Source organism: Harpia harpyja, chromosome 16, assembly GCF_026419915.1.
Source record: "Harpia harpyja isolate bHarHar1 chromosome 16, bHarHar1 primary haplotype, whole genome shotgun sequence".
Lineage (NCBI taxonomy): Eukaryota > Metazoa > Chordata > Aves > Accipitriformes > Accipitridae > Harpia > Harpia harpyja.
Genome location: NC_068955.1, coordinates 7,125,821 through 7,152,322, shown reverse-complemented (window position 1 = coordinate 7,152,322; position 26,502 = coordinate 7,125,821). Strand labels below are relative to the sequence as shown.

Below are 26,502 nucleotides of genomic sequence, written 5' to 3'. Positions count from 1 at the left end.
TACACCATTTTCTAGGTGAATTTGGCAGGACAAACTCTTACTTTTGCAAACTGTACCATGAAAACCTTAACTTTCACCACCAGTCAGCTTATAGGGGTTGGTCTAAAAGGTTTTTGAGTCTTTTGAGCAAATGCATGCAGTGAAATATGTATTTTGATGACTAAGGGCTGAACAATTCCTGTCTAGAGCTTAACCTTTAACTTCAGGGTATGAGGGTCTTATATTTCTGAAACACACACTTGGTGTGCATTTTAGCACCATGTCAAAGAGCAAAGCTCAGAGGAGCACAGGCACTTCTATTAGAGAATGAAATCAAGGATGGTACGACACCATTCAGATAAAATCCTTTGAAAAAGAGTGCATAAATATCAAGCATTAGTGTGGTTATTGCACTGCACAGGTAATTATCTGCCCCTATGTCCCTAGAAATTCTGTCTTTTGGATTTCTGCAGAAGAATGATGGAAATGCTGAATAGAAATAAAGATTTATCGAATCAAAGTGACTCTACTGTGTATTTTAAGACATATTTATAAGCAGCAGCTGCAGCAGCGATTATGATAAATTTAATATTCAGAGTTCATTTCATGATACAGAAATAAAATGAATAATCCATCAATATAAATTGACTTGAGATGAATATCAAATTGCAAAATCTTTAAAGCAATTCTGTTTGCTAATCTACATGAACATGATCTGGATTAAAGGGATCTGTATGGTTCAGCATTAACCAAGAGGGGAAAAGTCTGGCCTCAGAATGAGATACGTAACACTAGGCAGCTACCAGAAGTGTCTCAAAGACTTCTGTGCCCATATAGCCGATGCCTTTGGTGAGCTCTGCCCCTGTGAAGCTGTTTGCCTTGCTCCCCTTAACTCTAAAGACCAGGTATAAAATATCCTTAGATACCTGGAAAAGCCGGCAGACAGCTAAGGACATTAACTAAATGGACCAAATGACACGGGTGTATTAACAAGACTCCATGTCTAACCTAGTGAGGCACTTTTATAAATGTCACTGCATGCCTTTATGCTTCTTTGGGGGCCTAAATACACTTGCAAATCTCCCTTTAATATTTTTAAATACTTTTAAGCATGCCTCTCCATGTTCATTAATGTGAGATCAGTAGATGCACAACCAGACAGAATCCCATTTCCCCAAGGTAATCCTTTCTCATTTATAACATGCAAAATGTATGGAATTATAACAGCATTTATTAAAAAAAAAAAAAAAGTTGTAAAGCTATTTGAAATATCAAGACAAATGCAAATCAAGTCTAATCCTTTGTGCTCGAGCAGTGACAGTTCATGGTGCGGTGGTGACTCCTACATGCTCTTTTGATTACAAGGCAAGTAGAAACTGGAGAACAGAAATATGGCACGTTGCCTTGGAGCAGGCTTGCCTTTTTTTTTTTTTTTTTATTACACTGGGTTTTAGCTTCTTCATTCTAAAAGTTTCACTGAGAACAAGTGCTTACCAAACAGAGAGGGATGAATAAACTCCTATTAAACTAAGAATAGCAATTCCCCATCCCTCATCCCCCTCTTCCCATGTATCCAAATGGATGAGGAGAAATATATAGGATTGCATTACCTCTGTCATTTTTGGCTTCCTGGAGCTGGACGGGACAAGCCTGCCTGCCTCTGGACGTGGAGCAGTAGCCATGGTGTAGGTTTCCTTGCTCACCTTCTGCTTGGACCTCAGGAGGGACAGGGCTGCTTTAGTGGATATACCTGGAAGGTTAGGATTATACAAGCTAATACACCAGCTGGCATACACTGAAGACCGTCGATCAACTTGCTGGATATGATTTGGCTTTATGTAGTTTAAATAGCACCAACTGACATTAGTGGTTGTGTGGAGACTGGGGAACTGAAGTACCTTCTTCGTATCTGTACCTTCTCGAGACTTCATTGCACTATGAGTGACCTCAGACAGAGGTGCAGGGCTTGGAGGGTTTGGTGGAGACTGCTCCACCAGTTCTTTGGAGTCTTCTTTCTTCACAGGTTGCAAAGGTGCCTTGCTGAGGAACTGCTTGCCAGCTGGCTGCTTATACTCTTCCAGTGCCTCAAAACTTGGAGAACCTGAATGGGACACAGCTTGCTGCAAAGTACTTGGGATTTCCTTTGGCTCTGACTGCTCTAAGGACAAACTAGGTGGTGTTTCAACGTCGACCCTGCCTTGGCTTTCTGTAAGAAATTGAGATTTATCCTGCTTTTTCCCTTCCTCTATTGCACTGGGTGGCTTCACCACTTCCAACTTCTCTTCCACTTCAGACACTTCCTCCTCTTTCACTCTCTTCTGCTGTTGTGTTTCCATTGTAAGCTCCAAACTACCAGCTGGAGAGAGCATCCTTTTGCTTCCACCAACTGTTGATGGGCCTCCTTCTAGTCCAAGGACACTGTCTGATGGGGAGGTGAGTGGCATATAGCCTTTTCGTTCTGGTAAGGGTAAGGGCACTCTCAGATACGGGCTCTGGAAAATGTTTCTTTGATCCTCTGTGATCATCTGTGCCAGATCAAAACCTAGACCATGAACATCAGCGCTACAGACCAAGGTACCCTTCGGCTGGCGATCATCAAATTTCGGGAGAACAATAGAAGAGGAACTGCACTGGGATTGAGTGACCAGAATCTGGGAAAGCGTTGTGTACATCGCACTCCCATAGGACGGCATATTTGTCTGTATGCGAACGGGGACAACAAGTGACACCATTGGGTCTGACCGCGTAGGAACAACGAGCTGAGATGTGGATACAGACACCGAAGGACTTGTGCAGGTCAGAGGATGCAACCTACTGTCCAAGCTATATTCTGTGCATGGGGAAAGACTGGAGGTTCCTGCTGCTGGGAATAAACTAGATTTGATCTGTGGTAAATGTCCACCAGCTTCACCTGGCAACTGGAGAGCAAACTGAGACTGAAGAGGCAGAAAAAAGGCTGAGGGGATCGGTGAGGCGCCAGGGTAATGCACTGGCAGGAATGAAGTATGCTGCCTGAACGGCACCTCGGCAGGGTGAGACATTAACGGAGGAGCAATATGAAGCGGGCCTGGGTGGATGAGAGTTTGCGGGAGAGGCAGTGGTGGGGTCTGAAATATGGAAGGAGGAATCTGAGGCATGGTGAACTGAGCAGAGAGGATGTCGGACATAGTGTGTGCGGCGAAGAGCTCTGCGGACTGCCCTGGCTGTGGCAGGAGATGCTGGTAGGGAAAGATAGAAACTTGTGGGGACATGAACTGCTTTTCATGCAGCGTTAGCTGTGGTACAGGATGATGAAACACTTGCAGAGCTTCTGTGTATGGCTGGGTATATGCTGGCTGAGGGCTGTCTTTTGGCTGACTCTTTTCACTTGGGTAAGTACCATGAGAGGGCAAAGGGGATGAAGATGGAGGCTGATGGGGCAAACTTGTTGAAGGAGATTTACTTGAAGAAGGAATTGGATCTTCTGTCTCTGGCCGGCCTGCTGGGGCTGAGTCTGGCTCATGCTCTGGGTGTCTAGTGAGGGATGCTTGCCTAACCAGAAAGCATTTTCTTCTCTCCTGTGGAGCTGAGGAGGCTGAGGGGCCGGGGGTTGAGGCAGGAGTGGACGACAAGCTCCCGTAGTCAAATGATTTACTGCGGGTCTCTGACATCTGGGAAGGATGGGACACATTCGGTGTCTGCTCAGAAGCAGATCTCCTCATTTCCCTGGAATGATGATGGTGGCTTGGTACCATCAACATATGCGAGCCAACGCCAGGAGGCTTTGGATGGGATTCAGAGGGCTGGCTAGTTGACTCTGACTTGCTGTGATCTTCACGATCAAACGAGACAGAGTGGCTGGAGCCGTGGGATATGTTGCTTTCCTGACTTGGGCTTCGGGTGAGAGAGACTGATTCAAAACTGGACTCTCCGGAGGACTGAGCCATTTCTGCCAGCCGCAGCCTCTTCTTTTTTGGTGGGAGTTTCTCCGCAGGGAGCTGAGAAAGGGTCTGACTCCTCTGCGGCCATTGAAATTCCTCTGTTTTCTCTGGCTCTTTCGGAGGAGGCTCTGGCTCCGTTTCTGGTCTGTCAGGCTCTTCTGTGACCAGAATCTCTGGGACCTGGATGTTGGGCTGGCGTACCAGCTTGGGCTGCAGGGAGTGAGGCGGTCGGCTGTGCTGGGGTGTCGGCTGAGATGAGTACTGTGACAAGGGTTTGTCTTCTCCTTCCAAGCTGCTCACTTGCTCGATAGAGTCAGACTTCTCAAAGGAGCTCGTATGCTGGATGACGGAGATCTCCTTTGAGGTTGTTCTTCTCTCTTTGCCCTCCACACTCGAAGCCGGTTTGGTATTCCTGGAATGAAAGCTGGCACTGACATCAGAAGGTGCGGATTTACCCGGATCTGCTGGTGACTTAATGGATTCACGGGTTAGGTTTAAAGTGACATCAGATGATGCTGGGTTTGCAAACTGGGTCCCTGGCCCAGTACTGGAGGAGGGAGCGTCAGACAACTCGAAAGCTGGAGGCTCCTCATCATCACCGAGACTCTTTTCCTTTCGTCTTTTTCGGAGCGGGGTGAGCTCCAAACTGCTCCCTAGCTTGTAATGCATCATCTGGGGCCACGTGTCAGGATCCGCAACACTTTTCTCAGTCTCTGAAGGGGTATGGGAAGTGGAAGAACGAGGCTTTGAGAGCTGCAGTTCTGAACAGTAGTATTTCTTATGGGCTTCATAATTGTCCCTTTTCTTATACCGAGCACCACATACGTTACACTCGTACATGAACCCTTTAACTTTCAGACCCTTCCGTGACTTTTTGGTAAGATCGCTTTCCTTGGTTTCAGGCTCCTCAGGAGGTTTGGAAACAGTTTCTTTGTTCGCAGAGCTAACCTCCTCCGAGACGTATTCTACTCCCAAAGGTAGCTCAATAGCTGGTTGTCGTTTTAGCATTCGAGGATGGGAAGAAAACGCTTGACTGCGGCTTAAGACTTCAGGCTCCATGATGTGATCATCAAATGAATAGCTACCTCTAAAGGTGTGTGGGGAGCTTATAGTGCATGCAGCAGAAGGCATTGAGTGGCTTCTTAGGAGAGGCACTGTCTCTGTGGCACTGTGGGATTGCTGAAGTGACAACAATGATTGTTCAGGCTTAATTTTTTCACTGTGGGATGTCAACACTTTTGATGCATCCAACTGGCTACTGGAACCAGACTTGATATCAAACTGAAATGGTTCTCTATATACACCAGACTTTGGAGATTCAATGCTGCTACGTCTAGATAAAGAGCTTCTTCTAGGCTTAACACTATCTATTTCACTGGTATCTACAACAGCTTCATTAATTGTAATTAGCTTAGTGATGTGTTCAATAACCTGTGTTCTAGGCACAGATAATGGTACCATGCTAGGTTTCTCTTCAGTAGACAGGTGCGGAAACCCCTGGGTTGTGTTTGCCGCTAATGCTGCAGTCCTTTGCCCAATTCTACCACATTTCCCAAAAATAATTTCTGCATAAGATTTTGCATTAGTATTTGGTGGGCTGATCTGCTGCTCTGCACTTTCTGATCTTGAGAAGTAGCCCGACTCAGTACTCCCTTTGCTCCCAGGGCTCAGGAAAGCTTGCTCATCTATGACCTTCTTCCGTTCACTTAAGCGGAGTGCAAGCTTCTGCTTTATAGTATGGGTATCTTCAGATTTATGGCTCAGAGCATGGTCTGACGATGGCTCCACAAACTGGGTGCTGTCCTCAAGAGACTGAGACATACTGGAATGAGACAACGAACACCGGTCGTGGCTGGAACCTTGGCTCCCTCCACTCAGCAAACTACTGGACAACAGGGTGTGCTTCTGCCTGGGTGAGAGCTCTACCGAATGGCCTGACATCGCACCCGTTTCCTCCTCAGAATCTGTGCTTTCTCCTTCTGTTGGCTCTTCAAAGTCCTCCCCGCCAATCCTTTCCATTTCCAAGCTTGATGGATACATCTCTGCTCCGATCCCTGAGGCCAGTCCAGCTTTTATTCGATGAGCATGAGATTTCCTATGTTTATACAAATTGCTCTTAGTCTTAAAAGAAAAGCCACATGGAATGCAAGGGTATGGCCTCTCACCCGTGTGTGACCTGATATGTTTTTGGAGCACACTTGGCTTCGCACAAGGCCTGCTGCAGTACTGGCAAATATATTTGCCTGGCTTCTGAGGTTTCTTTTCCTTCTTGTGCACTTCCTCAGCTTGTTTTAAGGAAACCTGTGAAGGGCGAGGGATATAGACCTTTTGAACGGACGGCATGTCCTCTCCAGGAATGATTGGTGAATGGGAAGGTAAGAGCTGGCTGTGGTGAGAATGAAGCCCAGGTGATGAAAAGGAGCCAGAGGGACCTGGTCTTACTGGATCAACTAGCTGCCACGTGGGACCTTCAAGGACATGCTCTGGTTTCCCAGGAGACATAAATGCTGGTGACAGTGCGTGCTGCTGAAGCTGCGAAACGTGGGGAGGATGTTCAAAAGAGGAAGGCTTAGGTTGCTTCTGATGTCCAGTCTTCTCCTGAGACTCCTCTCTTGGAATCGACAAAGAACCAGAAAAGTGCTGCTGCGATATGATATCTCGGAGAGGGGTTCCTTGCGAAGAAGCAGAGCTGCCCTGGTACGTAGCTGTGGACGAAATACTGGCTTGGAAAGCCTCTCCTTTGGGAAGCCTCTTTCTTGGACTTTCCTCAGCTTTTTTTGTGCTCTTCTGGCTTTGTTCAGGATCCATGACCTTAAAAGGGTCTTTGAATGCTATTTCGGGAAGGTTTTGGCAGGCTTCATTTACGAATAATAAAGGTCTCTTCTGTAGATTCCCTGTTTTGCCTGCATTTGCTACGAAGCTGGAGCCGCCAGGAGATGGTTGTTGATTTAAGATTTTACTAAAGTGTCACTAGTTGCTATTTGATTCAAAAAAAAAAATGTTTCAAGGTCAATAAAGTTCACATTGGTAACACATGACAAACTACTTCAAAGAGAGAAAACTTTCCAAAACTTTTAGTCCAAATATTTTCCTTGTGAACTTGGTTAAGGCTTTAAACCTTGCCATTTTATTTCAGTTGACAGTGGCAAGCCTTCAAAGTCAAGATGCAACCCACAATGTGTCTCTTGTTTGTTATGCAAACCTTTGAAAACTTGAAACTTTAGCGCTCATCTCATAATCATCTTTTTTTCCTGTGCAAGGAAAGTAACACTGAACGGTGTATGTCCCCCTGTGTCTTCCTTCTGTTCCACTTTTGAGTTCAAAAGCCTTGGAAAAGTATTTCCCACATTTCTGTAATTACATCCAAAAGAAAACAAACAGAAAAAATTACTTTAGCATTTGTATTTAAGTAATTAAATGCTGCTATTCCTATAGAGAATAACAGTAAATATTTTGCACAAAAGTAATTCAGAATAACTGATTGAATGTCTACCATTCACGAGACATTACTTTTAATGGTAATCTAAATATAAATTGTACTAAGTCAAACCTCAGGGACTCATGCTCAGTTTAATGCACACATAACCTGGCTCTGTAGCAGTAACAAAAGACAGTAACCTGAAACACAGACAGTTTTGAAAAATGTACAAAATGGTTTCAAACTTGAATTCCTTCTAATCTCCTGCAAACTTTTATGGTTTTACAATTTTTATAATTATATTTCCCTTCCAAACAGACTGCACAGTAAAGCTGACTAAATACAAAGCACTGCCTAATGCAGCACATACATTCACTGACAAATAAAAAGCAAATCTTTTCTGTATAAAATCCGCTCTTAAGCTTGCAGTAATCTTCAGTGTCATTTACAAGAATAGCAGGTAAAGAGAAAGCACACACACTCTTTTACTGAAATGTTGCCTCTTTAATTTCCTGCCTTTTGTTACCAAACAATGGTGCAAATCCAACTTCTAAAGCATGCATGTATTTCATACAGGCGGGATGTCGAAATTGGATGTCTGTAAAGGGGAACCCTTCTTACAGTGAATTTGAATGGGAGGCTCTATTAAACCTACCACCCTTGTCAGCAAATACAGCTATTAATGAGACACTTGGGGAGGAAATACTCTGATTCCACTGAAATAAGACAGCATCACCAAGAGATGGAATAGAAAATGGGTGGAATAATCCTAAGGAAAATAAAGATGGTGCTTTTAAGTGAAGCAAATTGATACATGTAATTTACAATGAGAAAAGAACTAGCTTCCTTCTTTACGAAGCTATTAGCCTTAGGGTGCAGTGCCTTGCTATGACAGAATTGCGTTGCTTTAATTATGGGAAATTGCTCAAAGCCCTGCTACTTTGATCTTGCCCCATGCAGGGGGAGGGGTGCATGGCGGGGGCTGAAGTGTAAACCCAGCAAAACAGGGAAGCACAGGGGACTGAGATTTTAGGTGCACAATGGCCTGACTTCATGTTGAGGAGCAACAGCGAAGAGCCAGCAGAAGAGGTCGGTTGTGTTCAACATGAAGTCCTCCAAGGATTACCCACTCCTTATGCATTCCGACAACCCTGTAGACTCTCCACATTCAATGAGAAAAGAGAGACGTGGAGTGTAAGGTAACTTAGTTTAATTTAGCAGAGTCTGAAGATATGATAACACCCTAGGACACATCATGACCAACTAGACTTTACAAAAGTGGTTAAAAATTGCCTATTCTTTGGATAGGATTGATTTCACCTAACCTTAGATGGCCACAAGTCAGGGTTCAAGTCCTTAGACACGACTCCCTATACTATCACTAAGAGAGGCAAGCACCAATGAGGGACCCAACGAGGGCAATGCATCCCACATTAAGGTCTCAGTTCAGTGAGATTATTTGCTCTGAGATGTCATCTCTTATTGACTGGATTAGTGGCTTACTTGGCCACCTGTGACACCCACATTTTAGGTAAATATACAGAAAATCAGTCCTATCTTTAAACTTCACCTTCCTTTTCCCCAAATATAGGTTCTGCTCCCCTCCAGCATGAGCTTCACATCTTCCCAGGACCTGAAGAGCACCTACACTTGTCCCAACTTGTTAAGAATGGTGCCTCATGTTTATGGGCTCATTGCTATGAGAGTAATTCATTACATTTTGAACCCCCTTTTTAGAGAGTGCTGGCTCCTCGATGCTGACTAACACTGACCGTGGTCTGGGCTAGACTTAGACCACTGTACTTACAGCACAGAACTTACTCAAGATCAAAGACAATTGTGGAGCTGATTTATCATGTTGATTTTTGCCCAAGATGCTGTTCTTTGCCCCACTCATGACACACAGAGCATATTAATTTGGTAAAGTGGATTTAAGCAGAGACTTTTTCAGCAAGCGCAAAGTGAACACTGCCTCCCACAAACTCAAGCACTCACGTTTAAGAACTGCCAACTCAAGAATGTCTGAAAAACATTTTAATACTGTGTCTTCTCCTATAGGCTCCATATCCACTACTAAGTGTATAATAATTAGGGTTGTGAGGAAGCTTCCTGAGATGATTCAGTATCATCCCAAATGTTCAGACCATCCTCAGCCTCCTCTGATGAACACATGGGCCCCAGCTGACTTTGTTAGAAGCTCTGCACAAAAGTTAACATTTAAAGAATTGGTCAACAAACAAGCACACCTGCTGCCTACAGCAGTGAGAACAGCCATTCTGGGGCAATGCAGGCTAATTTCTACATATTTTTTCCATTACTGGAAATGACCCCTGGAATGGCAATGGCAAAAGATAATCCTCCTAGCTGGATGCAGTTACTCCAGATTGATACCTCTCACAAGGAAAATTCAACAGTGCAAAATAAAGTGGCGGAAAAAATGAAGTCCACCCAGCTAAAAATTGTAGGAGGGTTTCTCCCCTATGAACTTGGAGGCATGGTAGAGGAAGGGAATGAGAGCTCCCAAAAAGCTGGCTGCAGATGCCTAACACTATTCTGCCCAGCTTAGATACAACCTAGAGTAGCTAAGGAGCATCTCTCTGCATTACATCAGATAAGAGCTCTTGTTCCTGCTCCTCTCTCTTTTGCCTGATGCATCCCTCCAGCTGGCAGAGACAAGGGGCCTGGCACGAGTCAGCCCTCCACAGAGCTCCTCTGCACACAGACAGCTTCCGACTGGCTCCTTCTGGAAATGCAATGGGACTAACGTGGGTGGGGAAACCGACTCTTGTTTTATCTTCCTCATTTTCCTTCCAGTTTCTATTCTCTTTACCTCGCTCAAAATCTATCTTCAGACTTCAGCCTTTTAATATTCATTACACTTTCCCAATTCTCCCCTTTTTCCTCAGAAAAGGCACATCTTTTGCTTTTACTTTCATCTCCTCCTCCTCATGACCCAAGTAGCTTCTTCTCTTTGTCATGTGTTATGCCTCTACTATTTTTGCTTATCACTTTCACTTAGCATGTATTCTGCACTGTGTTCTCTGTAGAACAGCACAACAGCAGCTAACGCACAGCAAGGCAGTGCATGGCATTGGCACAACATCAGCAACTCTTTAAGAAAAAAGTCACATGGATTTTATGGCACATGGTTTCCAGATGCTAACATTGCATGTCTGTGGCCAAATCCAAAGTACAGGCACTAAAACTGGGGATTCCAGCTATTATTTCTATTCAAACATAATTTCTTAGGGTTTTACTTGAAATGCAATGGAGCGAACATGAACAGAAATGCCTGTTTCATTTGCGATGACGGAAACAAAGGCTGCCACCCGGATGAAAGAAATCAATGACAGAATTCCTTCTGATTTTAATGGGACCAGAATTTTACCCTAAAGCCTGAGATAAAATGCTTAGAAATGCTCTTTTAGAAAATCACAACTGTTGGTATTTTGAATTACCTTATTACAGCTGAAATGAATTCCTGCAAAGAGGCCCAGGCACACAGTCTCTCCCAATCCTAAACCTCATCTAAGTCTTCCTAAAGGGTTTGAGGAACCAGTGTCAAGCCTTAGGTTGGCCCCTCTGTGCCTGGGATTATCACCACATACATGCAGCCATGCACCCAAACAGGCTCTTTACCATTGGATTTGGGACTGAGACCCCCCATAAGTGGGAAGAGAAATGCTGCAGGTTGCACGTGACACCTGAGCTCCAGGTGGGAACATCGCTGAAAAGACATTTGAAGGCATAAGGCCTTTCTCTATGTTGTGGTTGGCCTCCAGAATTCATTCCTTTCAAGTGACATGTGGAAAACTGCAGTGCTTGGGTTTCTGTCTCTTGTCTTTTGTTTCCAGGACACTGAAACATCTCGTTACAGTGGATCCTTAAAACCCCGTTGGTGGCAAAACTCTGCTGTTTGCAATATTCAAGCAGATGAAAGGATTTTCTCTGCTGTTTGGTCCTGTCCCAGCAAGATCGAGATCCAGTGTGATTAGTGGGAAGCTATTACAACTCTGCCTTTTCTATACTATTCCAATCATAACAGCATTTTCTTCTATACACCAAATTTTAGCCTGTTTTTAAGGATGCCAGGCTTATGTGAGAATGCCTGGTGTGCTAGTAGAAAATCGGCCTGTTTATTCTTTGTGATAACTTTTCAGCCATTTGGCCAATTTTAACCAAATTTAACCAATGACCAACATATTTGACATATGTTAAATATATTTTAAAATCTTACAAGTTTTGTGAAAGTGAGTGAACTAGGCAAAGCACAAGTTCCTACTTCTGCTCCGCTGAGGGACAGGTACAGCTCCCTTCTTACTGGCAGCCACTAAAATGTCCTGTCTACGGAAAAGCCACATTCAGCATTTACCCCTTTCTAATCTACAGATGAATCAGTCTGAAGAGACACATCTGTGGGAAAACAGATCCCTGTTTTCAGTAGCCCACAATGTTCCTCAGTTCTTACAAAAAACCTGCATGTCCATGCTTTATAAAAGCAGATAAGATGATGGGCAAAGCACAGGGTGGTAGGGCATTTTGCTACCTGGTCTTCGCAACTAGAACCCAACTGTAGCTTTGAACAAAAGGGCAGATGCCACCTTAGACATTTAAACTGATTTATGACGGAGAGCGATTTACAATGCAAACAGCGGGCAGCAGTAGTAGATCTCCTGTCATTACCTCTTGTAACTAGACTCAGTAATATAAAATTCTACTGCAGCACTGGGAGGACTTGCCAGGCAAAATTTTCTCAAATATATTGAAGAAAAAGCAAAGTAAACCAGACAAACAGAAAAGCAAGTCCTGTCCCCAGGTTGAGGCCACTGCAAAGGGCAGTGCACATATCCAGGATAAGTCACTAGGGAAAAAACAAAGATTACTTACAGTGGACTTGGTAGCCTGTAATTTTGACGGTGTCTCTCTTTTGTTTGCCCACGATTTAATTCAGTCTGTAAAAGAAACAGCACATTGGAATCGTAATGCGCGTTTATTAAAATGCCATCTCAGCAGTGAGCACGCAGGACTTGCATCAGGTGCCCTGATGGAGAGGATTGCTTGGTAACCAAAACAGTACACAAACTCAGTCCCAACAGCTGGAGAAGCCCTTGGTGACTGCATTCACCTCCTTCAGCACATTTACCCTGATGGTGACGTGCACGCTCGTAGAAAACATGCTGCCACGGGGTATTCCTCCTCCTGGAGGAGGCTGCAAGGGAAACCACAGCCTGGCTGGTGTTGGCCACGGGCAGATGCAGTGCACACAAGACAAAAGCTCCACACCCAGGCATGGATTTCACGTCTGCTCAGATACTGAGTATTCAGATCAGCACGCAGGTGCAGCAGCCCTTCCTCCAAAGCTCATATTTAGTCCCGAGTTTTGCATTTAGACCACCTTTAGTTTTAAGTAAACCATTCAGTTCCTCCATACTTACCTTCTACAAAGCTCCTAACACAGCTGAATTGATCTGCACATGGGTCAGGTTTAGATAAGGGAACACAACATTCCAAATTAAGATCTACTTTAAAAAATGATCCTGAGTATGGACCGTGCTCTGACTATACTTTATATGCAAAGAAAAAGACACTTCTTTCACAGACAACAAGCACTGCAATTCCACAGGAGAATGTATAGTTTCTCCAAGTTGATGTCCCCATCACAAATCCTGTGTCCAGTGGCACCTGTGCAAACCACACTGCAGCAGAGGGGTTTGAACCCGCCACCAGAGCTCAGCTCAGACAATAATGCAATCAGGACTAAACACCTCTCTATTCCCTTCCTACATGGTCATAGCATTTCTGAACCACTGAAGGAACAAAGGGTGGCAGCACCTACTGCTTCCTAAAGCACCTCCAGAACACAGTTCTGATTGCACAGAAACCCTGGTTTTCATAAGCAGTTTAAGGTCTCTCAGGCTTTGTGACGAATTTGTGAAAGCTTCAAGGGGCTTCATGTTCAGAGACCGTAACTCCTTCCACAACTGGCTGCTGCAGGAAAATCTCTGACTTTACGGCTCATGTGCCCAAATATTCCCAAAGTTTTGAGCTTCACTCCTGCCACCTTCTTCAACCTGCCTTCAACCCCAGCTTGCTGCCACCTTGCCTTTTTATCATATTGTGTCCAGTTCTGGACTGCACCTTCCTTATCACTCCAACCTCCTGCTACCACAGATCTCATCATGCTAATCAGGCCTCCACCTCCCCATCCTTTTCCTTCCCCTGAAAACACAGTGCTGCAAGCCCCACTGCCATTCCCTTGTGCCAATACCAGCTGTGTAAAGATGAGGTTGCAGTGGGAAACCACCTCACCAGCCCACTTCTCCAGACAGCAGAACCCCTGGGCATGTGCCAGGACATCCCAATGGACACGTGCACCTCTGTACACAGACACCAATTCTGACCAGGCAGATAGGGACATAGAAACATCTAAAGAAGAATGAGTTTGGAAACTAAACGCTTTGGCAAGCAGTCTCCTCTCACCTGAGGAGCATGCCCAACCACAGCCATAAGAAAAAGGTAATTTTTTCACCACTTAGGTTTTCATTCCAGTTTTGCCATCCAGACTCCCAGAAGTTGTAAGGTCAGGAAGAACAAAGCAGCGGATGGATGGCACTGCAGTGCCTGAATGCAGCCCTGTCTCCTCCCAAGCTCAAAGTGGAAACAAGTTGGTGAAGCATCATAAACTCCATTTGAACCTTGCAGCCACTGCAAACCCTGGCACAAGGAACACTCGTTTGGCTGGGAAGAGGGATGAAATTCCACCTCCCTTGAGGCCATGCCTCCTAAAATCCAGCCAAGTCTCAAACAACAACTCAAACCACTTAAAACCTGTTGGTATCTGAAATCAGATGGTGCCTCCATGCTGTGTTATGAACGCAGCATCCATAAGAGAAGGTGCTCCCTGCGTCACTGTGAAGCACATGGTGATGAAATGCAAGACTTGACCCTCCTGCCCCTTAGGAAGCTGGATGCCACCATCCCATGTCCCAGCTTACTGTCCCAGCCCCATCACCAGTGTGGTGTATTTTTGTCTTTCCAGACAGGGCTGACCCAGCCTGCAGCCAGGAGCACAGCGGTCACGAGTCAAAGAGAGGAGAAACAAATGGGACCTTCACCCTGCAGCTCCATGTGACGGTGGAGAGAGGAGCACACCCTGGGTCCTGCTCCCACCTTCAGCACAGCACTCGGAGTTGTGCTCTGTGGGTGAAGAACCGTGGGCTGCACAGACTCACTGCTGAACTTCGTGCACCAAGAGACCATGGGGTCACACAGCTATTTCTTGCTCATACCCAGGGTCGATGAATGGTTTGGACCCAGCAATGAGCTATTTCCACAAGCCACAATTTATCCATGTGTGAGTCCCAATGATGCGCTCAGTGTCACATAACACAGAAAATAAATGCTGCCACGAGCAGCTTACACACTAAGAGAGGAAAGAGGGGATGTGCTCACAGGCAGAGGTGAGATGGATGTGAGCAAAGCAGGGCAGATGCACATGGGCATGGCTGCAGAAAGAGATGTACAGCAGTAGTTAATGCTGATGGGCTCTGCAAAAGCTCCTAATGTCCCTGTGCCCATTGCTAGCCCACAGAGCATCGTCATGTCCATGGTGCCTGCTCTGGACAGCCAGTCCTCAGGTCACCCCCTGAGTAAGAAATTCCCAAACCACTGCCAACAATGGCATCAAGCCAATTATGAGAGCAGCTTCTAGACTGAAGGGGCTAAGTTGTGGGGCTCTTCAGTCCTCCTCCCCTCTTCCCCAAGGTGCCATGAACAAGCAGCGCTCCTCTTTCCTCTCCAACATCTGCTTCTGCTGGAGAAAGGGGGACTCCGCTCTAACGGGAGCTGAAGTTCTTCTGAGTGGGCATGTGAGGCTAACATGGGGCAAGAACAGCCCCGTGCACGGGGGCAAAGGGACCTCCATGCTGGCTCCCAGCTCACCTTCCCCCCATGCTCTGGGGTGAATGCTGCTTCCCTAAGTGGGTACAGCTGATTGAAAAAGTAGTGACAGAAAGAAAAAGCACATCCTCCATTGCTCAGAGCAACACTTGGGACTGGCAAAAGATCTCTCCCTCTGTGCTCCTTCGGCTCAATGATAAAACAAGTTGCATCCATACAAAGTGTGAATATCGCTCAGGCGGTTCGTCTCCATCTGCAGCCCCCTCCCGTCTAACCCTGCTTCCAGCAGGTGTCCCACGCCATACTTACCCCACCGCATGCCCCCGGTCTGCTGGCAGAGTGGGGCAAGGAGGCAGTGGGAAAGGCAAAGCACGGAGGGGAAGGGACAAGAGCCACGGGGGGAAAGGCTGCAGGCATGAAAGGGCTGCCCAGCGCTGTCAGTGAGAACGGAGTGTACAATCACAAAGGTACGGGATGGCTGTCCCAGGGAAGAACCCACCATGGTGCAGGCGAGCAGGAAGGGCAGCTCAGCAGGAGGCTGGACGTGCTCCCCAGGGGAAGCCGATTGCTCGATGTGTCTGAACTTCGCCGCTGCCCGAGCCGCTCAGTGCATTCAAACCCTGCCCGGCTGAAATGCACCTGCCAGATCTCCCTTCTGTCCAGGGGCAGACGCACAGAGCAAGTTTTATTCTTTCTCATTGGCAGCTGATTGTTAGAAAATAAATAATTTCTTAAAATAAGGATTTTTTTCTTTCTTTCTTTTCTTTTTTAGGAAGCAGCAGGGTTTTGTTTTAAAGCTACAAACTCAGGCATCTACCAACACGATTCACATGTTTGATTCTTAAAGCAATTTCACACGTGCAACATCTGCCGAGTTGCTGTGGACTTGCCGAGGGGAGAAGGCAATCCAGTGCTAAACTCAAGTGACTTTGGTTCAATTCCCACTTCGGTTACACATTTCCTGTGTGAAACTGGGCAAGTCATATCATCTACGGTCCTCGTTAGTCCCCATTTCTAAAACGGGGATACTTCCTTATTTCACAGATGTGTTGTGAGTCATCCATTAATGTCCGTGAGGCCCTCAGATACTACGGGAAGGGAGAGACCCACAGAGATAAACAGGGATCCATATAACTAGAAACAGACGGGAAGACATCCAAGAGACTTTCTGTGCTCATGAAAAAGTGTAGGATTGAATGCTGTGCTTATTAACTTTTACTTATGCCCCACATGGTTTCAGCAGCTTCCCTCCTCACCTTTCCAGGCAACAAAGGGCACTGGTACCTGCACCACAAAGAAGGCAGACAACTAAAAGCAACTCTGCATTTTGCCAGCAAGGCATGTGCAAAGGATTAATCTATTTTCATAACATAAAACAGTTTTTCCAGAAAAGCATTTGAGTCGGAACAGAGTAATTATTGCAAAATCTGCATATTTTAGAGCTAAATATTCCCAGAAATATCACCATTGAAGCTAGAAGGAAAAAAAAAGCAACAAGCCTGTGCAGCCTGGCAAGCATCACCACCAGAAAGCCAGAGATGGAGCAAGGCTCTCTGCACCACAAACCCAGATATGGCAAAAGGCAGCTGAGAGCTCCCTTCCTCCTGGTCACACTCGAAAAACGCAGAAGACACAGCAGTTTCATCCTACCTTAGAGCCCAACACTCAGCTCTGCCCCATCCAATGCAAACCTCTGGTACGGTTTTAAGGCAGACCCAGCTATTGCACACAGTCTTGTGTGTGCTGCCTGGACCAGCTCACGGCTGCTCCATTTCCACCATTAAGCACAACTGGGAAGTCAGGCTCCTGTGGACAGGAAGGGCATGCCAATATACCACTCTCATATTCCAGAGGGTTTGTTGGGGTTTTTTTTACATTTGTAATGAAACCAATCCTGTTTTCTTGCAAACAACACTCAAGAAAACCAAGTTCTCTTGCAATGTTTAAGATGACCCTCAAGAACCATTCAACGCTTGTGACTGAAGAGGGACTATGTGCATCATCATCACATCTCCTCCAGAAGATTGTAAAAAATCTCTGCTGCTTTCACTTCTCACACACTTATTGGTGCAAGAAAGTCATTAGTAAACTCATATTTTGAAACTAGTGCTGCATAATGATTCTTTCAAAATTAATCTGAATTGAACGCTCCAGACCTGCCAAACCTAGAGTGGGAAGCCAGCTATCGGCGAGATGGTGATTCTTTCCAAGTTCATGTGTCTTGCATACAGCTAAAGCAGTAATTGCCTTTCCCCGATAGTATGTTCCCCCTGCTGAGACTTATGGTTAAACTCATGTATTGAGAAACCTTCCAAAACGTTTCTAAATAGTTTCAAACCACAGGAGTGAAAAAAAAGAAAGGGACAACTACAGTTCAGATAGAGTTTATGATTTCTGCTCAATCGCGTAATTGTAGGGTGAATCAGTGGGGAATGAGGTTTTAGTCAATACCACAGCCCCTGGTCTCATGGCCAGCAGTCTTTGTAGAGATCAGCTGAAAACGGTTTCTCTTGACCCTCCCCTGACTTATCGATGAACCTCGCCTCAGAGACTGCCTTGATTTTCTTCCATGGATAGCACACAGCCATGTCTGGACAGTCTTGCTGAGCACAAGAGTCGCTGCACACTGGCTGCTCACTTCTCCATTTGCCTTGTGCAAAAGCCAACCAGCCAATGGATAGTGGAGGTATGATGCAAAACCCAGGCAGATATAGGGAGTGTCTCGCATTATTTTGCTGTTTGAGAAGCAGAATGTTGCTTCAAGATGAAGCTCGCCCTTCTGCAGAGAGTACACACAAAGCCTAGACACTGAGATGGAGTGAGTTTCTTCCATGTCACAGGCCCTCAGGGTCGGAAGATTGATCCTGGTTCCTTTTATTTACTGGTAAAAGAGTAGGCACAGTTGCTCTGAAGTTGGAGTGTAGAGGTTTGTATCTACCCTGCTTCTCCTGCCCTGAGGAACTGACTCCCCTCACTGTCTGGTGAACTCAAAGGTTGGGACGGAGCAGAAGGAAGCGCACTACGGGAAGTTGAACAAAGAGAGATGAACCACAATAGAGGTCAGTCTGCCAATATGTTAAGAAACAGATAACAGGCCAACTTTCAGACATCATACTCAATGTTGTCTCATAGCATGGGGCTCCAGTTTGAAAAGACCTGTAAGCAGCCGCTGGGACAAGGAGGGGGTCCCAGCCAGATCCGTTGCACCCTTGCAGCCAGGGTGGTCTGCAGACCTGCAGCAAGTCAGACAGAGCACAGGTCATGAAGTTGCTGTTTTGCATGCGTAGGAGTCTGGGCTCACTGCACACATCTTGTCAAGCCCTATGCAAATACACACCAGACCCAGAACCCCGCCACGCTGCAGGCAGAGTGCATCATCTGTATTTGAGAACCAAAATTAATATCACAGTAACACAGCAGTGATTTTAGCACTCAATGTGAAAAATGGACCCCAAATCATCTACCAGAATGGAAACAGGTTTGTCCCAGAACTTTTCATATTTCCTTTTACCCTGCAATGATACACAGCAAGTCCCACGTCCTGGCTCCTATTCACACACCTGGACTGTGCTGTCCTTAAGGGACCAATTTGGAACCTCTTCTCTCGTTGACTTCAGCAGAACAATTAATGGAGTAAAGGTTTACCCAGCAGGCAAGTCTGCAGCTATGTAAATTAGATGGTCAGTTAATCACTATGCAAAACAATACTGAATGACAGAAAAGAGACAGCAGCAGCAAGGAAATCATGACTGTGTGTAATAATGAGATTAATTCCCATTTCTTGTATTCAGTGTTTTATACACACAGATTTTACCACCCATGATTTAGACCCCACGCCAGACTACATAACTCTTATATCATTTTACTTCGTAAGTACAGAGAGAAAGCTCTGCGAAAAGGTTGTAACTGTGCTCTTTTCAGATTGGAGCTAGTAATAACTCGTTTAGCCTTCCACAGCTCTCCACAGCAGGGGTAACGCCAGGCACAAGCCTCCATGTCCTAGCTTCTTGCATGACGCTCACTGGCTGAATTAATATATTTTCCTTTCCAGTTTATCTTGCATTTCATGGGCTTCCTGAGAGTAGTATTCCTCTCAGGTTTCACCAAAGAAAAAAAAACCCCAACCAACAAGTGTCATGGGCTTGTTAGCTGTATTGTTTAACTCAGCCTCTGGTTTTCTGACAGTTGGTTACTGCAGGAGTCAAAGCCATTCCACAACAGGGAAAATGAGGAATTTTGGTGTATTTCATTAATAGAAGAAGAGAGCGCTACTTGTGGCTAATTGCAGAAGTGACCAGAAACAAAGCACTGATGGAGTGTTCAGGCAGCGAGGCGCTGCCTTGACCAAGTGCTAGTATGGGCTGTGTACCATCCTGCCCCGTGGAGAACTCATCCTTCTGCCATGGTCCAGACGAGTTTGCCCTAAAGATGTACTTGCAGGACACAGATGGGTCAGTGATGTTGCCTGCAGGGCACAACAGGTTTGTAGGACTGAACAAACCGAATGAGGAATTTGAAGACAATGAAAACAATAAAAAGAAACTTTTAACATGCAAATTCCATCTCTGCTCCTTGATAATTTTACTCTGCAAGCTATTATACAAACTGCTTTTTGTCTCATTAACAATAAAGCAGAAGCAATTAAGCAAAATGCAATACAACTTAAGCAAAATAAAATTAAAACAGACTCCAAGATTATTGTATCATCTTACTAAAATGACAAAGTGACCTTTCAAGCTGACATCACAAAAAGCTGCCAGTTTGCTTTGAATACAGAAGCGAGGAGAAGAAATGCTACAGAAAACGTCTCTATACAAACAGCATCTCTCACTGGGAGTGGAGGTCGCTGGTGGCTGCGAGCTGCATTATCATTCATCCCCATGCAGAATTACAGTCCAAGCCCACAATAAGGCTCCCTCTCTTTATACAGGCATAGCAAAATGGGGCAATGAAGCATCCACTCCTGAATGCATTTGCACCTTTGTGTATATCTACATACACATCAAACTATGCAACAACACACAATGCTCAATCAACTCATTGCTTTAATTGTCAAAACAGAAACAACTGCTGAGGTTTTACCAGTTTTGGTTTGCCATCCTTTCAATGTCAGCATATACATACACCCAAACTGATGCCCTTTCCTCCAATGACTCAATTTTTTTTCCTGATGAATTGATTTGTGCAAGATTACACAGGAGTTTCAGTTTTCCAACCTTCAGATACACAACAGATCTGAAAAAACAGATTTTCTTTAAGCAACATGTTCCTGAGATGGTAGAACTGGGCTGCAAAGTGCCTTGTAAATGCACTGTCCCCCAGCCCCCAGCCTGCACGGGGAGCAGCTCAGAGGTGGCAAACAGAAACCCTGACCTAACACCTGAAGACAACACGATGGTCTGCCTCGTGATCCAGCCACCTCCACCCACCCTCACCCTCACTGCACACGCACTTCCAAGGCCCTGCAGACAGAAGGGCATCTTGCCGTTGGTTTCTGTAATCCATTGCTGTTAGCAGAGGAAGATGTTCTGACAGCCGCTACTGGCTGACACACGGGAAACAAACCAGAAACCAGCCAAGCTGGAAGCGGGAGCAGCTACTGCCCGAGCCAAGGCTCTGCCATTGGCAGATGTAGCATCTCGCATCCTGTCTGGATGGGACGGAGAGGGACCTCTGCCATAATTCACCAATGGGTGGCAGGTTCATTTCTGTAATATATTACTGGCAGCCCAACTCTGGTGTTCATACTTTGTTTTGGCTAGCCCATATGTACTTACTTTTTTTTTTTCTTTTAATGTTTTCTGGTTTATACTTTAAAAAAAATAAATCACTAAATATCTATGGGGTTTTGTCATTTCCCTCTCTGAGAAAACAAAGTAAATTTACAGGGCTTTAGCAAACGCTTGGAACGCGCCAAGGGCTGCATCCTTCCAGAGTTTAAATGCCAGTCACTGGTAAAGGTGAGAAGCATTTGAAAGGCAGCCAGGAAAATCTGGAGTATCACATTCGACATGTACAATACTGAAATAAGCCAAAAGCATGCAGGCCACAACCTCCAGAGCTCCTCGCAGAGACGACTGACTGGCCTGCTCACCACAGCATTCTCCCACAGCTTCAGCAAAACTAACACACGCTCAGCAGAAAGTTTCCACAGAAAACATGAAAAGCTTTGCCCTCTCAGCTTGCTGATTTTTTTCTCTCTTCTCAAGGAAAGAAGAGAGGGATCAAGGCTGATAAAGTACCCCTGCCGTGAAGCTTGCCATTGCTCTGGCTTTAGAAAACACGGTGCTGACACAGGACCAAAGCTGAGGAGCTCGCTGCTGAATCAACCCCGCAGCTCTGCCTCGCTAAGCCATCGTCCCAGGGAGCTGCAAGCACAGAAGAGAGGAGACAAGAAGAAAGCACTGATCATACACGAAGGGAGCAGAAAGAAGTCACTTTTGCCCAATAAACTGCAATATCAAGGCATGTCAGAATGAACCTATCTGTCCTTAATTCTAGACCCCTCCCCTCAGAAAAACCCAACCACAAAAGCTACCATAAAACAGAGCAAATGCACAGCCACACTGCACACCCGCATGACATCCCTGGTGATGGGAAGCAAACAGCAGTGGGCAACCTCCCCTGCCTGCCTGGCTTCAGTAAAGGTTGTGTGCTGCTGCCTCCAGCAAAAGGATTGAGTTATAAACCCGGTATAAGCACAAGAGCCAAACAGAGCCAAAGGATCAGAGTTTTGCATTGCAGGCTCTTGCTATCGGTTTTGTAACTCTGGTAGGAGCTCCGTCAGAGCAGACCCATTTCTCATGCCACCCAGAAGTCGTGCTACTTCCATGCTACCCAGGGTGAGTTACCGGTCTGCATAACTGCAGTTCGCCCAGAGGCTCAGAGCCAGAAGAAAGCAGCTTTCTTCTCCATGTAGCAAAAAGCAAGCTTGTATTTTTTGCCTTGCTTCCCTGGATCACGGCATACCAGGTAGGTAATCCCTGCTGCTGTGAAGAGTTTGCATCACTTCAGGTCATGACCTCACCGGATCTCACTGGCTACATCAGGATCTGGAAGACGCTGGTATTTTGCTAGAGGTCTGCAGGGAAATCCAGGCGGAGATTCAGCAGACGGCTTCCCTACCCAGGAGGAGCAGCTACATCAGTGCTCCCAGGCCAGGAGGTTGGCTTAAGTTTGCGATTGAAATCTGAGGACCGATCATTAAAGAGCCTATAAGCCCTTCTGGGCAACCACAGCCTGAAATTCCCACACTCTGTTGGACAGGAGGGTTTCCTTTCCTTGCTTCCCTGCAATACTGTGCAAGGTTGCTGCATGCTCTTGCCCAGCTGCCCTCTCCCCATGCACAGTATTCCAGCATCAGAAGTGATGCATTGAGTTAACCAAGTTCCTACGTGCTCTAATATCCAGTAAGGATAGAAGATACTATAGAAATACAAATACATTATTAATTCTCTGAAATAGGATGATGCAAAAGCAGGATGTAGATGGGGGAATTACTGCATCTGTCTGCAGCCCCTGACAAGAAAAAAAAAAAGCAGTAAGAGCTCTTCCAAAGTAGTGCGTTACTTTCTGGACACAGCATCAATACACAATGCTGTATTATTCCTGTCTGTATGTTATTTAACCAAACACAAAGAGGAGATGCTGAAAGATTTCTGTTTAAGTGACAGTGAAAAAAACCCTGGAATCTCAGTGGAAAAAATTCAACAAGCAAACTTCCCCCACCAATTCAGGACCAAAGACAATGGAGTTTTTCCTATCCTCAATGAAAAGAAAGCCAGAAAGAGAAGAAAATGGTCCTTTTATTCCCTACAGCCAAAACCAGCTTCTGATCCTATCACCAGATTGGCAACCTCCTATTTACAGAAACAGTCTTCACTCGTTGGCAGCATACATTGAAATTCATTTATATTTTGTCACATAACAGAAATGGTGAAAAAAAAAAAAGAAACCCGTATTACACACACTGAGCAAGTGCCTGCTTGTCCCCAATGCCACCCTCATCTTGAAAACTTCCTTGATAAAGACTTTGCTGTGTTTTTGTTACGTGGCGGGGGAATTGGTAGAAGAGTCAGCTTAATTAACACAACTTTTCTCAAGATAAATATTTTCTCAGACATTGTGGAGCTGCTGAAACACCATGCATTGGCAGCTGGGCAGATGGAAGCAGATCTACCAATGAACTCAGAACCAGCTGCAATAGATGGTGCAGCTCATTCAATTTCTCCTCCCCAGCAACGTGCCTCAAACCTCACTTTGAAAGGATAATATATATATTGCAGATGTCTGTGCACACACACACACACATATATGTACATTAGTGATTCCAAATTACAAGCTGCACAGCTCTTTGCAAACAGCTATGAAGGGTGTGAAGACACGTCACCATTGGAAGACCCTGGTGTTCCTCAGCCCAATGGCATGGAGGTTCAGAGGGAAATGTCACGTTTTAGAGTTCTCATACTGCCAGTAAAGGCCAAGCCAAGTCACAAAAAGCAGAAATAATTTTAAATCAAGATATACATTTGTTTAACAGGAAAGAAAGAAAAAACATGACTGAGTTTGGAGGGAATGTTAGCTTTGTAGGAAGAAAAGAATCAAGTCTGGACAGTGTTTGCTTCCTTGTCATCACAAGCTCTACATAACTCCCTTGTATGCACATACAAAAATACACCTTATGCCAGTGAAACGAAGGGCCATTTAATGAGAACCAGAATGTGTTTTGGTTAATTTCCAGGTGATTGGCCTCTTATTAACAGATACTTCTTGCAGATGAATGCAAATATTTACGTAGGAACCCCATCGGCTGCGTGTCCACCTATTTCAGTTTTTCCCCTCATAAACCTGTTCCTCGGGAATCCACAGCACCAGCATTCACTGGGGGAACGAGACAAAACCCAGAGCAGGATTTTCCATGTCTTCACCACTCTAGGCAGGATCTCCTCCACACCAGAGAGTCTCCACTCTTTTAGATCCGATTGGATTAAAGTATCAATCAAAAATTCCCCATCCCCAACTCTTACACAGGGATGCAGCTAGACCAGATATTCGCTCTAGCATCTGCTGCTTCCAATGGACTGTTGTGGCTCTATTGGAGAGCTAAGGTGGTTTTGGATGGGGAAGCTGCTCTCCACTTTGGTGGGACAGATTTACTGAGCGTATAGCAATGGGGCAAGACAAAGAACAATTCTTTACCAAAATGAAGACCTGGAGACTTCTGCCTGTGCCTGAGATATAGCAGGCATTCCTAGTTGTAAAAGCCAATTTAAAAACCAAGAAGCCAGGTGCTACCTTGTCCTTTTCTTGCTCTGAGTCTCCAGGCTGCTTCAGACAATGCTACTTCCTTACATTTTCCTTCCCTTTACCTCTGTTAAGGTTTGAGAGCTCCAAACAGGAACAAACCTCAGGATGCAGACCTGGCGTACAAAGCCATACAAGTCCACCACACCACCTAGTCCGACAGCTGTAGGTCATGCATGGACTTGGAGTGAAGGACAAGCAGGAGGAGCCACCCCAGAAGAATCTGCTCTATGAGACTTCCAGCTTCATCCCACTCCCAATCAACTGTGCAAAACCATCCAAACTTCACAGCATGGGAATGGCCTTGGTCCTCTTCATTTGGGGCCACCTGAATACGTCAAAGGAAGAGCTAATGTGTGAGATTTCTCTTTGCTACATCCACCTGTTTACTTTTGTAAGGCAGTTACTTAGACAACCTGGTATCCATGAGAAGCAACTCAAGTTTTGTGACTTCTATTAGTATTTCATTGGCCACTGAAATCTGTCCAGTGAAGGTACCTGCAGATGGAGCTGGTGAATTGAGATGTGACACTGAGAGTCTCCATTTTTGTCAAAAGCAGATGGGAAGTTACAGAACTTACCGCAAATCAAAGGGAAAGGGATCTTATGTATGGTCTAACCTTCTGGCAATATTTCAGCAGAAACTGTATATGCTGCTAGCATATTCACAGACTGGATAATTTATCCTAACTTATCAAAGCTGTAAGCAAAATGACATCTTAATGTACATCAGGAGAATGAGACCAGTGACACAAACTCCACTTTCTAATCCTAATAGACTTATGGAATTTGCTTCTAATAGCTAATGAATTAAGAATCAACCAATTATGTGTACATTTATTATTATGCTTCTAATGAAATAAAGCGTGAGTTTCTGTTTAATTAGAAATGAGCTCACGCTGGTGACCAGAGACACCTTTAAAATATCTTTGAGCACTTCACAACTGAGTTCATCAGGGCTTTGAGTTGGAATGGCATTAAGGAAATGATATGAAGGTCAAATATTAAAGATTTCAAGGTAAATAAATATTTTTCAAAGCCTGGTCCCACAGCCCCAGCAAAGCAGGTGGATATATCTCTGTGCATAGTCATCCAAGAAATCTGAGATCATATTCCTTCTGCTTAGCACAGAGCTCAAGAGAAACTAGTTAGGCTTTAAAACGTTTATTTGGTGATATTTTTAAAAGAATTTAAATGTCTTTGTCAAGAAAAAATGGACAAAGATTTTCATTAACACTTCCAACCTGATTGTTTTCTTTAAAAGCAGGTTACCTTTTTCTAAGAAATTAAAATAACAGATCTTAAACCTGCAGAGAACCTAGATCCAGAAACTACTCATGTGCCTCGGCTGCTGATCCAAAAAGCCTCCTGCTTTGCAAAGCCTCAGGAGGAAGAATGCTTCAAAAAACCTCACCTAAGATGAAATCTCTAACTGATTAAACAGCTAAGAGATCACAAAAAACCCTCATTATTTTAATGCAAGCAAGAAATTCTTTGGTCAAAGACCACACTAGCTACACATCTGAACTTTAGATTAAGTGGCTACTTTAAAAATAACAACACTTAAAACCATCAAGTCGACATCTGTTGGCAAAACGGGTCTTCAGCCGGCGGTTCATCTCTCCTCCTGACTATGCCATAGCAGCATGAGAAATAACAAGAGAAGTTTATGAGAGTACTGACAACCCAATTTTTGTCCAGATGCTTTGGTTAGATCTAGTAATCCTCGCATCTGGATTCACAATAGGCTCTCCTGGCGTATCCCAGAGTAGCAACAACTTTTTGCAAAATACCATCTACAAAGCACAGCACTAAACCTCTAACCAGCAAGTCTTTATTTAAAGGGCTACTGAAAACAAGCCACAACTACCTCCACCTTAATATAAAGACCACGTCTATTATTCACTGCAAGCTATTTTTGTTGGGTCCACGGACAGACAACTGCCTGTTAAAACTACCCTGTACAGATGTACCAAGTGTTGT

The 26,502-nt window shown here is 45.0% G+C and overlaps 1 protein-coding gene across 7 annotated transcripts in view; it reads right to left on the bottom strand.

The window, feature by feature from the left end:
• Positions 1-26,502, bottom strand: part of HIVEP3 (HIVEP zinc finger 3) — a 276,534-nt gene that overhangs the window by 65,081 nt on the left and 184,951 nt on the right. For all 7 annotated transcript variants that reach the window (XM_052811190.1, XM_052811191.1, XM_052811195.1 and 4 more), the window contains 2 exons: positions 12,205-12,269; positions 1,590-7,250 (listed from right to left, as the gene is read on the bottom strand). In XM_052811190.1, the coding sequence (XP_052667150.1) occupies positions 1,590-6,707 (5,118 nt within the window). In that variant the 5' untranslated portion in view covers positions 6,708-7,250; positions 12,205-12,269. The remainder of the gene's footprint in view (positions 1-1,589; positions 7,251-12,204; positions 12,270-26,502) is intronic.